Raw genomic sequence first — 14,116 nt, 5'->3', positions numbered from 1 at the left:
ATCATCTAATTTTAAGAACATTGTCATCATTCCCCAAAGAAATCACCCATTACCCCTCCTTCACCAGCCCAGCCCCAGGCAACCACTAACCTACTTTCTGTCTCTGTGGATTAGCCTATGCTGAACATTTCACATAAATGGAATACAATGTGTGTTCTGTTATGACTTGTTTCTTGGATACAGTATAAGGTTTTTGAGGTTTGTCCATGTTATACCATGTGAAAGAATTCTTTTTTTTTTTTTTTTTTTTGGTACCAGGGATTTAACCCAGGGGTGCTTAACCATTGACCTACATTCCCAGCCCTTTTTATTTTTGACTTTCGGACAGGGTCTTGCTAAGTTGCTAAGGGTCTCGCTAAGTTTCTGAGGCTGACTTTGAACCTTCCATCCTCCTGAGCTACTGGGATTACAGGCATGTGCCACTGTGCCCACTTCCATTCTTTAAATAAAACAAAAACTATCACAAGTTTGTTCAAATAATCAGGTAATATAAAAATGCACAGGGCTAGAGACATAGGAATTGTACAACTTCTACCAATTATCGAGTCACCATGCAGAGCCTAGCTCAATATTTGTGTAATATATAGGTTCTCAGGCCAACATACAAGTCTACCTTTATCTCTTCAATAAAAGTTTTAACTTCAGTGTAATAATGGTCAGTGGTGAGATAGAGGATCCACCCCTCTAATTCCAAATCTGGGGAGTTATGTTAACACTCACCTGTTGTGATAGAAAGTCATATCTTATTTGCTTATGGAAACCAACACACAGCCTGGGTATGCACAGACTGAAGTCATGAGGATAGGAGAAAAATTGCTGGCCAACATAAATACCTGATAACATTTTCTGCCTGATGGACTTGCTACACACGTCCTTGGAAATTGGCTTGTATATTCTGCTGAGATCTGACATGTAACAGGATAGAGGTCCTGGGGAATATGGAATTTCTAAATTCAGGCAGCCTGCTGGATAAGATATCAATTCTTTTTTATTGATGAAAAATAATCCGTCATATGGATTTTATTTATTTATTTTTCATCTGATAGATTTCATTAGCATAATTTTAAAGGAAATATAATTATTAAATCTAATAACATTTGGGTTGCTTCTACATTTTTCATGAATAAAGCTGGTGTGAATAGTTGTGTACAAGTGTATACATGAAAATATGTCTTTATTTCTCTTGGGTATTTACATGGAGTGGACTTGCTAAGTCATGTAGCAATCCTGTGTTTAACATTTGAGGAGCTCATTCATATTGACTTATTCCCAAATACTTTATCTGTTTGTTCTGTTTCTTATTGGTGTTCCCATTCCTCTATTTTTTTTTCTTTTGTAAGTTTTACTTTTTAATCACTATCTCAACTCATTCAACAAACATGTATTTAGTGTCTACTGCATGCTAGAAGCCAAGCTAAGTTTTGGGGAGAGTGCTATGGATCAGATAATCATTGATTCTGATTCTCTCAGATTTTATCCCCTGAGAGGAGATAGATATACATAACAACTTTAAATTACTGTGAAATGTGCTATAAAAGAGCAAATACAGAGTGCTTTTGGTGTTGATGGAAAGGCATCTCCTATTTCTTATTTAGTGCTAAAAGCAACTTAGGTTAAAAGATTTAACTTACTTTCCTGATTTCCAACAGTTGATATTTCCAGTGGTTAATCTTTTCAGCCTATTTTTATGCTAAGATTGCTAGCATTGAGTTATATCAGGGGAATCACTTTAATTTTTAGCAGCTCAGTTTAATTCTCTTTCCCAGTTCAGCTTTCATATTGGAAAGGAACATGAAATACTAACAGAAACCTTTTAATATCATTTAAAATGTTTGTGAGGAAGCTAGCACAGTGCCTGATACACACTAATATTTAGAAGGAGATTGTGGAATGAATGAAAGCCTATGGCATAGAGCTATGTGTATATGCAGAGGGAGAGCAGTACATTTATAAATGAATGAATTGTACATTTCTAGATTAGCATTTGGTCATGTGGAGTGGCTAAGAGCGATTTCACCTGTGATACTTTCTTTGATTTCTAGGACTCGTCACAAGGCTGCGGTACCCAGTTGGTACAAAGGGGAAGAATGCCCCAACCACTGCAGGATTCAGCTATGGTAACTCTCATTTTGTAGTTGTATCAGCTAATTTTCCATGAAAAGAATCCACTATCACATGACAAATTTAGATGTGTAGAATTCCTAACAGTGGAACCATTCTTATAAATTTGTACTCTGAGTTTTTAGATGGTTCTATTTTATAACTATAGTTACCCTAGATTTCCTATTTTCATGATTGTTTGTAATTCAATGGAAAAGTTTCTGTTGGTGAAAAATAAACATTATCCTGTTATATCTAAAATAAATCATAGCCCTTCCTGGTTCTCACTGCTGTTGATTACTCTCAGGGATGTAAGGTTAGAGGTAATGGAGAACTCTTCCAATGCAATTGTTTTTTGTTGCTTCTGGAAAAAGCCTTTTAAAGAGCAGGTTTAATTTTTTTTTAACTTGATGGAACTAAAATAGAAAAAAAAATCCAGAGGGAAGAGTGGTAAGTGAGGAAGTATTTGTCTTCAAAAAAGTACCTTAATCTTCAGCTGTTATTTTCCTATTATGCAGCATCTTGATTCTTCAGTTCACTTTGCTTGTATAGTGATGGCCAAGCAGGAACATTCTCCCCAGAAGGTGGAGAGCCACTTTGTGCTGTCTAGACAGATTGCCATTATCCTAGGACTTGGAGGCAGATCTTGGTTACAGTTTCTTTTCAACACTGATTCATGCTGTGTTCTCTTTATTAAGTGCTCTCACTTTTCCCTTCTGTCTTGCAGAGAAGTGGGAGATTAACCCTTCAGAGCTGACCTTTATGAGGGAACTGGGGAGTGGACTATTTGGAGTGGTGAGGCTTGGCAAGTGGCGAGCCCAGTACAAAGTAGCCATCAAAGCCATTCGGGAAGGCGCCATGTGTGAGGAGGACTTTATAGAAGAAGCTAAAGTTATGATGTAAGTTATTCTCTCCTGCCAGGCTCCCTGTTTGTATTAGAAAGTGGCTCTTCCTCAGCTAATACACCTGCTGGTTTCTTTTCCTGTTGTAACCCTGTGTGTGTATGTCTTCACTCCCAGGAAACTGACACACCCCAAGTTGGTGCAGCTGTATGGTGTATGCACCCAGCAGAAACCGCTTTACATTGTTACTGAGTTCATGGAACGGGGCTGCCTTCTGAATTTCCTCCGACAGAGACAAGGCCATTTCAGTAGAGACATCCTGCTGAGCATGTGTCAGGATGTGTGTGAAGGGATGGAGTACCTGGAGAAGAACAGCTTCATCCACAGAGACCTGGTAACCACGAGTCACTGTATTCCCATTCACGGGCCTTTGTAAACAATAAGCAGTGATGTATTAGTATCCAATTTTTGTTCATAATAATGTTTCAGCATTGTTTTTGAACCTGATAGATTTCATTTGCATAATTTTAAAGGAAAGATAATTATTAAATCTAATAATTTATGGAGTTGATATCTCTGGGTACGTTTCTGTGCGTTAAATATTAGACCTCTGTTAGAGTTCCATGAGATAGCAAGTCATAGCAGATTTATTACCCTCACCGTTTTGTAGATAAGAAAGTTAGCTTCAGGGAAGTGAAAACCTTGCCTAATGTGGTAAACAGAAAAGCTAGGGTTGGCCTTGACCTTCTGGCTAAATCCTAAACTCTTTTCCACCTCACACACTGTAAACAGAAACCATCAGAAAAATCTCTTAGTTCACTCCCTTTATCCAATGTGTTAACCTCTGACAAGACCAGAAAAGAAAACCTATTACTGGTTCTAAAGACGCTCCTTAACTTTTCCTTTCTTATTCTACTTTTTCTCTCTCTTTTTTTTCATTCTTCTTTTCCTTCCATTTTTATTTTCCACCTGTTTTCACAAATGTGTCTGTTTTCAACATATCAGTCACACTATCACTCTACTTTGACTCTTTCACCAAAATAAAAATGATTTGCATGTAGGACTTTCCGTCATATTTTAGTTCTAGCTTTTTTTTGTGATAAAGTATGGACACATTTCTTCTAGAGAAGCAGAAAGGCATTTTTAAAAATTTAACAGTCACCTTAAAGAGGCCTTGTTCTAATAATCACTTCACACACACACACGGAAAAAAATCTCTCATTTAATCATCATAATAATCCTAGGAAGTAGTACTGTTATTATTGCTATTTTGCAGATGGGAAAATAGAGGTGCAAATATCAATAGTCAAATAAACTGTGAAGGCAGTTTTGAACTTGAGGTTTTGACCGAAGTCAGTATTCTAACCACTGTGCGACAGTATCTCTAGATTTAATGTGTAATAGAGAATTTGGGATTTGGAGTTGGAAAACTTGATTTCCACAGTGTATTTTGGGATAGTTGCCTAATCTCTCTGAGCCCCAGACCCTGTTTCCACAGCAATAAATTGTGTTTTTTTTTCTCATAAGACTATTTTAAAGGTCAGTGTATAATCGAGGCAAAGGGATTAAAAGTGGATGTGATGTACAACATTAGTGTTGGTTATTATGCTCAGTGATAACAGAATATTTCTGTCATATTGAAACAGTACATTGCTCTTTTTTGTACTTAAAAAACTAATAAAAGTAGAATATCTTCAAGAATGTGTCAGACTACACTTGTCTACAGACCTTATCTTGGGGAAAGCAAGAAATATTGTCATTATCAGTAAGAAAATCACACTATTTAATAAGACTAGGAGGTGGGGAAAGAGGGTTGTCCCATCTATTGATCTTTATTTAAGCGTGGTCATTGGTAAAGACCTTATTGCATAATACCTTATTGCAAATATGTTTTTTTGACCTTTTTACTTAAAAAATTGTTATACATTGGAGACATTTCTATAGGGCTAAAAATGATTTATAAGGACACATTTCCACCCTATACAAATGTTGACTGGCATATAATAAATTTAATGTGACAGGACTTTTATTTTTCTTCATTTTTTGGGTGTAAATTTTTAACGAATATATCATCATAATGTTTTCCAGGCTGCCCGAAACTGTCTAGTAAATGAGGCGGGAGTTGTGAAAGTGTCTGATTTTGGAATGGCCAGGTAGGTCTTAGTATATGTGTTTTTAAGTGATGTTCACTTTATGTTATAGAATTAATAGGTGTAGGAGTAATTTGCACCAATGAGACAGAAAGAAAGTAATACATTGAAAAAACTCTACATTGTGGTGTTAATAGTTCTCTCCACTAGGTGGTAGTATAGCCCATTAAATATACAGCTCTTCTCCTGCATGTGGATTAGATTTCTAGATTTGTTTTCACCAAAACGTGTTTTGTGGTCCAGCACTTAGAAATCTCCACATCTGCAGCATTTTTATTGTCTTAATATTTGTAATTATAATAGAGTGTAGAAAATATTTTTTGAAAGTATATTATTTATCTTCTCTCCTTCCCTCTATTCTTTGATCTGTTCATAAAAATTAGGTGCCTGCTATGTACATGCCGGACACAGGTGTATGAACCAAAGCAGAGACTAAGCCACATACAGCTCATGTTCTAGAGGAAGGAAAACGCAAGATCTGAGAATAATTTATGTGATAGAGCAGGGGTCAGCAAATGACAGCCTGTCAGTCAGTCTGACCTACACTTTTCTGTGTGTGTAAACCAAGAATGGCTTTTATATTTTTAAATGGCTAGAAAAAGTTCAAAGAGTATTGAAACCTGAAAATTATCTGAAATTCCAAAGTCAGTGTCCATATAAATAGTGTTATTGAGGCAGAGCCTCATTTCTTTGTTGATGTGTCATCTGTCACTGGTCTCACCCTGCAGAGGCACAGCTGGGAGTTGTGACAGGGACTGTGTGGACTGTGAAACCCAAAGCATTTGGGTGCTCAAATAACTGTCCGTCTTCAGAAAAAGTCTGTGTACCCCTCGAGAGATAACTTGGGGTAGAGCAGAGGTCAGGGAAGATGTGTTAGATCAGCTGACTGGGAAGGCCTCTCTGAGATGGGGATAGTGAGTGGAGACCAAAAGGCAGGAAGTGACCAGTTAGGTGAAAATCTGGGCATAAAATATTCCAGGTGGAAGGAACAAGTGCCAGAGCTTGAGGTCCGGGATGAACTTGGGCAACTTGGGGAACTGGAAGAGGGCCAAGGAAGGTGGCCCATAGGCAGTGCTAGGAACAGTTAAAATGGCAGGCAAGGCCAGGTGCTGTGAGGCCACAGTCAGGGACCAAGGTTAGCTCCTAAGGAAACTCAGGCCTAGGGAGGTTAGAAAGATGTTGCCATCAGCTTCTGACTCTCGAGGTGTTAAGCGTTCTCTGTTTGCTTTGCATAAAGATGTTTAACATCTGATGGGCGTCCTCCACTTTCATATGTCTGAGCTTCAGAATATCTTTGCTTTTATATCAACCTCTGTGAAACCATCTTTATTCATTAAACCCTGATTCCCCTGACATGATTTGATCCAGCCCATAGTGGCATCGTTTCTAGCTACCATCTTTATCTGTATAGTTGCACAAAGAAAGTTTGTTCTTTTATTCAAATATTTCCTCATGACAGCTTTTAGAAATCAACTTTATATGTACATGTAACCTATAAATACATATAAATATGTACTGAACATATTATAGCAAAGGATAAAGTTCTCATATCTACCACCTCTAGTCAGCTATTCACCCCAGAAGCAGCTACTGTTACCATTGCTATATGTCCTTCCAGAAGGGCATAACTGTGTTCACATAGAATAATAATATGGTGTTGTTTTGAGTATGTGTGCATGTGGGGATGTCATGGTATATAAACATACATAGTGGGCATAGTGGTACACACCTATAATCTCAGAGCTTCAGGAGGCTGAGGCAGGAGGATTGCAAGTTCAAAGCCAGCCTCAGCTACTTAGTGGAGCTCTAAGCAATTTAGCAAGACCTTGTTTCCAAACAAACAAACAAACAAATAAAAAAATAAATAGGGCTGGGGTGTGGCTCAGTGGTTAAGAGCCCCTGGGTTCGATTCCTGGTACCAAAAATATTTAAATAAAATAAATATACATGCCACCATTTATATACTTTCTTTTTCTTTTTTTTTTTTTTTTCATATGCTGCAGTTTTAAATTGTGTTCTGTGGAATTATGGGGGCTCAAAACATGTGTCTCTAGAAACTTTTCACCACTTCCTTTAGAACAGCTCTGCTTTAGATCTTTCACATATGGGGCCTTTGAGTAAAATTTTGTTTAAAGAACAAAACTGCTTACCAGAAAGTTTTCCAACTATTCTATTGTGTTCCGCCTCTGTTGCCTAATAAAACAGAAAGATGAACAGAAAAACGAAAGTTCAGGTACTGATGTTGTGATATACCCCTCTCATCCCCTTAAATTACGCTGAGGAAGATGGAAATCACTAGGTGTGGTCACTGAGGTGAACCTTTAGCTTCAACCGGATGCTTATAGACTTCAATCAACTGTGTTTTTTTATTCTAAGGGGGTAAAAACGAAAGCACACATACGAAACAAAGATCGTACTTCAGAGGTGTAAACCCACAGTGTGTCTTACTCTAGGTATGTTCTGGATGATCAGTACACAAGTTCTTCTGGTGCTAAATTCCCCGTGAAATGGTGTCCACCCGAAGTGTTCAATTACAGCCGCTTCAGCAGCAAATCTGATGTGTGGTCATTTGGTAAGAGCGGGGCTCCACATTGCTTCTGCTCTGGGGAGGAAGTGGACACATCATGGACTAACGCTTATCCTTCCCCAGGTGTTTTGATGTGGGAGATATTCACTGAAGGCAGAATGCCCTTTGAGAAGAACACCAACTATGAAGTGGTAACCATGGTTACTCGAGGCCACCGACTCTACCGGCCGAAGTTGGCATCCCTATATGTGTATGAGGTGATGCTGAGATGTTGGCAGGAGGTATAGATATTTCTTTTGTGTTCTCTTAGGGAATCTCTAAAACATTTAGGGGTTGGACTTAGTAGCTGGATAATATGAAGGCCCAGGTAGGCAGTGCATGATTTATAGTGATTTCAAACTCTAGCTAGATAGGACGCCAACCCTCTCAACTTGGTTCTGAATAATCAGAGGAAGAATGTGAAGTGGAAATACTAATAATGAACTGCATTACGCTCAGACGGCTGCCTCGCTCCCACGGGGGAATCTTGCCACAGTTGCCTGAGCCATAGACAAAAAAAAATATGCCTGGAGAAGTTGCTCGCTTCCTTTCTGTGGCTTACTTTTGGGTTTCAAATATTACTCTTCTACCCAAAGAGGTTTCTTCCTTTAAACCTCAGCTTCCCCGGGTCTCTTTACTTAGTCTCTGGAAGGACCGAAATATCATCTCACAGGAAGATTATGTGCCAAGTGGTTTTTGAAAGACAATGATAGTAGCTCACGTGCCTTGTGTACTAGGCACTGTGCGGAGTGCTTTAGATTTAGTTCTCAAAGTACTCTTTGAGGTGGAGATATTTCTCCTGTGACCACTTTATAGATGAGAAGATTAAGGCTCCGGAGGTTGATGCTTGCTTGCTCCAGGCCATCTAGCTACAGAGCAGCAGAGGCTGTCCTGACTCCAAAGCCCAGGTTTTCAATCACCGGCTGTAACCTCCCAAGAACCCTGATTGGGTCGGGTAGAGAGACCTGCTAGGCAGGAAGTGGTACTAGGGGGAAAGAGAACAGCACGAACAAAGGTAAGGAGGTGGTTATAAACATGCTGTGAACATGAGGGTGGAAATTAGTCTGATTTAGCAGAGAACCCATGTGAGGATGTTCATGGGAAATGAAATTGGGTGATAAGAGGCCTGAGGAGGGACAGGTTATAGAGGGCTCTGCAATTTAACAGGACTTAATTTTGTAGGCTCTGCAGAGCTCTAGTAGGTCTTTGAGCAGGGACCTGAAAACAGCTTTGGAAAGGTTAGTCTAGCAGCAATGCATCTGGTCAACTGGGGTGGACATGCAGGGTCACCTAGGGTGGACATGCATGGTCATGAGACATGGGCAGAGACAGACTATTGGGAGATGTCTGCACTCTCCAGGGCCAAAGCCACAAATGCCTCTTTGTAGTGAGTTAGATTTAGGAGTTTGAGCAACGAAACTTTTCTTGGGAGTGGATTCTGGAACCGACAGCTTCTCTTTGACTTTTAATTGTAGAAACCAGAGGCGAGGCCTTCATTTGAAGATTTGCTGCACACCATAGATGAATTGGTTGAATGTGAAGAAACTTTTGGAAGATAAGTGGTGTTGTGACCAGTGGCTCCAAGATTCCAAAGCATGAAAAGGAAATGGCACTTTGTGGATAACTTATTTGGAACCTGGTTGTGTAGACGTTTTACGTATACACAGCTAAGGCATTTGCTTCTATACCAACCTTGGCTCTGTGACTGAGTTTACCCAGTTGTGGAGATGCTGCCTTAGAGCTGGTGATTCAAGGCACCCACTTCTTATTTCTCCCGAACTTGAGTTCCAGACACTATGCTCAGGCCCTGGGGTTTGCCCATTTTAGGGGTGTGCATGGAACCATGTTGGCTAGTGCCAGTAGAAATCCAGGGTTTGGGGGAAGGGGAACAGTACTAGACCCATGTTCCAGCAACCCTTCACTTCTCTGTGATTTCCGCAGAAATAGAGGCCTGGGACATTGTGTAGAGTTAAGTTCTAGATGAATCAGGAGCCCACCTTGGATAAGTACCCATCTTTTTTTTTGAAAACAACTGTTTTCAAGAGTGTTCCTAGTATTACATTTAAAAATACTTGTATTCTGTATATATTGTAAATACATATAATATATAAAGTTATATATTTATAAGAAACATGAGTTGTCTTTTAATTGAAACTTTTAATTCTGTAATATATAAGCTCCCTGTTTTAGGGACTACACATGACAGCTGTCAATTCCTTTCCTGGGGATCAAATATTCCTTACTGAAGAGAAGAAAGTGTGGGTCCTTTTGTTGCTAATGCTCTTCTTCAAGTAAATAAGCTGGGGATGCCTGTCTAGCATAGGCCCCAGTAGGACCTGTCTTGGGACTATAGGATCCTGCCTATGGTAGCCACAGCTAATCTGTGGAATATTTGATCCAGAGAATCAGTTAGTTCCTAATATGCCCCAGGGCATTGTTGCTCTAATTGGAGATGCTGGGCTCTGGAGCAGACAGATTAGATAATGTTGGTAACAAAGGCTGTCCCCATCTCAAGCACAACCCAGGAACAACTCAGGTTGTGGCAAAAAGTCCAGGGAGCTACTGAGGCAAATGGAGAGATGGCTTTTTGAGAACCTCAGGAGGCCCGGCTGGTCTTGGGTTCTCGGATCAGTGAGACTATCTGTACAGCCTCACAATGGACCTTCTCTCCGGCTTGTTCTGGTGGGTTTCTCACCCTTACAACATCTAAGACACCAGCTGAGTTAGAGCTCTCCTTTTTCTTCATGAGTCCAGGGAAAAGAAATCATCTAGGTCACCAACAGCAGAGAGCATTTGTTGCCCAACATATTGTTGATATTTATGGGGCACAAGGCTGAGGAAGACTTGGATCTTCCTCTAGGAGCTCCTTCCCCTCTGAGGGCTGCCATGATCTGTCCTGCAGTGTGACGTGTTTGGTGATAGGCCAGAGAGAGTTGCTCTGAGCTGCATCTTCACTCAATACTTATTGCTAGATTTTGTAAAAAAACAAAACAAAACAAAAACCATGCTGTTCTAGTTGTCTACCCAAATATAATTTATAGTCTTAATCCATTCTGATAAAAACAAGGCTGCCATAAGGAGAACCATGTCTTTGGTTTGGGTTTTATGTACCAGCAGCCCGTCTGCCAAAGGCTGGGTTCATTCCTTCACTAAAACCTTTATAATAGAAAAAAAAGTCAAAATATCCCAGTTCTTGTCAGAATCGGCCACATTCCTCCTCATTTGTCCCTCCCTTTCACAATAACATGCACACTTTTTCTTTTTGAGATACTGGGGATTGAACCCAGGGGGACTCTAATCACTGAGCCACATCACCAAAACTTTTTATTTTTTTTATTTTGAGACAGAGTCTTGCTGAGTTTCCCAGGCTGGCCTTGCACTTGTGAGGCTCCTGCCTCAGCTTTCCAAATTGCAGGGATTACAGGTGTACACCGCTACCCCTGGCAACATGCACACTTTTGACTGACTTGTAGCTCATTCAAGGAGTGGGTCATGTGCGAGCTAGACCTTAGAGTGACTGTCATACTTTCCTCCTTTACATCTTTCCTCTCCCGCCCCCAGTTTTTCCTTTTCACCTTGTGGAGCTGTGGGAAGAACAGATGGTGGGGAAGAGGATCAGGAGAAGGTCTAGTTCCTGTCCTAATCATCATGAATGTTAGGAAAAAAAAAAGATAGATGATAACTGGCAACACTTGTAACATTTTCTTCACTAAAACTTTAAAAAAGCTTTCTATGAAAGCATTGCTAAGGCCAAAAACAAAGTAAAAAGTAGAAGTATTCTCCCAGAATGCCAAAAGATCTGACTCTATGAGGCAGGAAATAGCCTGAGAATACACTGAGTCCTCATTAAAGTTGATCCCTTGATTAGTTAATTTTTGGTTATATTTTCCAGTGAGATGAAGCAACACTCCCCAATGTAATTTGCATTATTGATGTTGTTTTCATGGTTTTTGGCCAGACCTTAGTCATGTTTTAAGTGTATCATTGGATTTTCTTCTTCTCCCCAAAGTCCCAGAAGTGTCAATCCTAAATCAGAGGACACAACCTTCTAGGCTTCATATTCCAAAACCTGGAATCCTGTTCTCTTTCTACCACTTCCTGGGGCCTTGGGCAAGTTCCTTCCTCGTCTGTTCTTTATTTCATTCTCTATCTACAGAGAGCAATTAGACTTCAGGATTTTTAAGGTGCCTTTTACTAAAATTTTGTGATTTCTTGAAAATGTTGTTTGCTAGACTCACCCACACATATGGGAATGAGGAAGTAATAGCAACCACCCTCATAGATCTGGATGCAGATCTGTGAACTTTCTTATGTAGGCCATTAGATTGTCATTCACAGACTTTGAGGTTTTTAGAACAGGAAAATAGGTGGGGTTAACTTTGCTGCTGAGAATCGTCTTGGGTAAACTATGATTTCAGTTTAAAGATGTGTTTTTGTGCGTGGAGTGTGGCTGAAGAACTGAGGACGGCTTTATGTGCCCCTGCAGAAGGACAGCCATGATTCTGTCCACCTGTAAGTAAGATGGGCTTTGTTCTCAGGGCTTGTTCTGGACATGTTATTCTTCTTGAACATCAGAGGAAGTTTTGTCTAAGGCATAGAGCTTGTGAAAGTTTGCAGATAGTTTCCCCAGACATATTGACAGTATTTCGTTTCTTGTTTTAATAACCACAGTGGTGGTATAATTCTAGTAAACGTTTGGCATTGAGAACACAAAACAGCGAAAACCAGTGTCCTTACATCTCTAATGTGAGTTAAAATGTAATCAGTGTGAAGTGTTAGATTCTAGAAGGATATTTAATGTAAATAATTTAGTGCTGAAGGCCAGAAGACACATTCTAGTTGTGGTTCTGTGGCAGTCTTGGTGGGTTATCCTTGGCAACTTCTTTCTGTCAAGCCCCTGTCTTTAAAAGGACAACTCCCTTTATGGTTACCCACCAGTGAGATATCACAAAGAAACAACAGCTAAAAATGATGGGTGCTTCATGAACTTAATTCTGGAGTCACTTTGGAAGACTAGTTCTGGATGCCTATTCTGGAATGAAGTTTCAACAAAGTTCAATGTCAGATTAGGACAGATCACGAAGTCAAGGTCTTGCATTTCTGATTTTTAGGTGGTGTTTAGAAAAATTGATTTTAATTTTAAAATATCACCTGTTTCAGCTAAATTGGGACCCAATACTTATTGTTAGAATTTGTAAAAAAAAAAAATAAATAAACCATGCTATTCTAGTTGTCTACCCCAATATAATTTATAGTCTTAATCCATTCAGATAAAAACAAGGCTGCCATAGGGAAAAATGAAGTTATGTCATTTGCTGGTAAATGGATGGAACGGAAGGGCATCATGCTAAATGAAACAAGCCAGACTCAGAAAAGTCAAGGATTAAATGTTTTCTCTCATACATGGAAACTAGAATAAAATAAGGGAAAGGTGGGGGATGAGGGTCCCAAGGAAATAGAAGGGAGATTAGTGGAGCAGAGAGGGGGATAAATGAGGAGGGAGAAGGGACAGGAAAAGGCAGGCACACCTTCATGTATATTTATAAAGCACTAATTAAAAAAAAAGAGCACCTAAATAAACAGAAGGAAGACCACAGAGTAGAGGAAGGGAAAGGGGTGGGAGGAGGGGACTGAAATGGAGCAAATTATATTCCATACATGTATGATCATGTTAAAATGAACCCACTGTTACATGTACCTATAATGCACTAATAAAAACATCACCAAAAAAAAAAAAAAGCCCCCAAGGCTGCCTGTAATCAGAAATAAAGGCCAAGCAGATTAAAGCAGAAAAAGCCAAAAAGCAGTAACATATGGTCCTCTCCCCTACCCCACAGCAGGACAGAGCTGAGCAGTGACATAAGAATCTTTAAATATTAAAAGTTCTGTGAGCAAGGAGTTCTTCATTTCCCTTAGGCCAGAACTAGAGAGAAGAAGGCCCTGTGAATGAGAACAGGGAGGGCTTGGGTTATGTGATGTGTGAGAGAAGCAATTTGTGAGGGCTGAGTCAGGGTTTAGACTGCCTGAGGGGTGAAGCAAGAACACCTCTCAGGGGTATTTTGAGGATCATTCTCTTTGCCATGGAAGGGGATGGTTTGGGTGTGATCTCAGTGCCTCTCGACTTCTGATGATCTGGTTTGATGGTGAGAATCACCTATTTCCTTCAGCCATAAACTGCAGCTAACACGTGGTTCCATTTTCTTCTGGGTAAAAGAATGAGTTGTCTACTATGGACAAGGAGAAAGCCAAGTAATTCCTCATAGTAGACTAAAATTAATTTAAAAAAATGTCCATATGTGCTTTTCACAATCGTCTGTCAAATGCAATTGCTGTTTTCAGGGCAGTCGTGGCAGTCTGGCTTCATAAGCTGCTGCAGGGTAGAAGGAGGTAATTCTGGATGCTGGGATGTTGGTCCTGCTGCGTGATGGCAGATTCTGAGTTGGGTATGGGGGCAGCTG

The 14,116-nt window shown here is 39.8% G+C and overlaps 1 protein-coding gene across 7 annotated transcripts in view; it reads left to right on the top strand.

Annotated features, from left to right (window-relative positions):
- Positions 1–9,789, top strand: part of Tec (tec protein tyrosine kinase) — a 103,804-nt gene extending 94,015 nt beyond the window's left edge. For all 7 annotated transcript variants that reach the window (XM_040292467.2, XM_078021267.1, XM_078021264.1 and 4 more), the window contains 7 exons: positions 2,043–2,117; positions 2,828–2,999; positions 3,120–3,336; positions 5,031–5,095; positions 7,546–7,664; positions 7,743–7,900; positions 9,134–9,789. In XM_040292467.2, the coding sequence (XP_040148401.1) occupies positions 2,043–2,117; positions 2,828–2,999; positions 3,120–3,336; positions 5,031–5,095; positions 7,546–7,664; positions 7,743–7,900; positions 9,134–9,217 (890 nt within the window). In that variant the 3' untranslated portion in view covers positions 9,218–9,789. The remainder of the gene's footprint in view (positions 1–2,042; positions 2,118–2,827; positions 3,000–3,119; positions 3,337–5,030; positions 5,096–7,545; positions 7,665–7,742; positions 7,901–9,133) is intronic.
- The last annotated feature ends 4,327 nt before the right edge of the window (positions 9,790–14,116 follow it).

This window comes from Ictidomys tridecemlineatus, chromosome 9, assembly GCF_052094955.1.
Source record: "Ictidomys tridecemlineatus isolate mIctTri1 chromosome 9, mIctTri1.hap1, whole genome shotgun sequence".
NCBI lineage: Eukaryota > Metazoa > Chordata > Mammalia > Rodentia > Sciuridae > Ictidomys > Ictidomys tridecemlineatus.
Note: the sequence above shows the minus strand (reverse complement) of the source record. Positions and strands in the feature narration are given on the sequence as shown.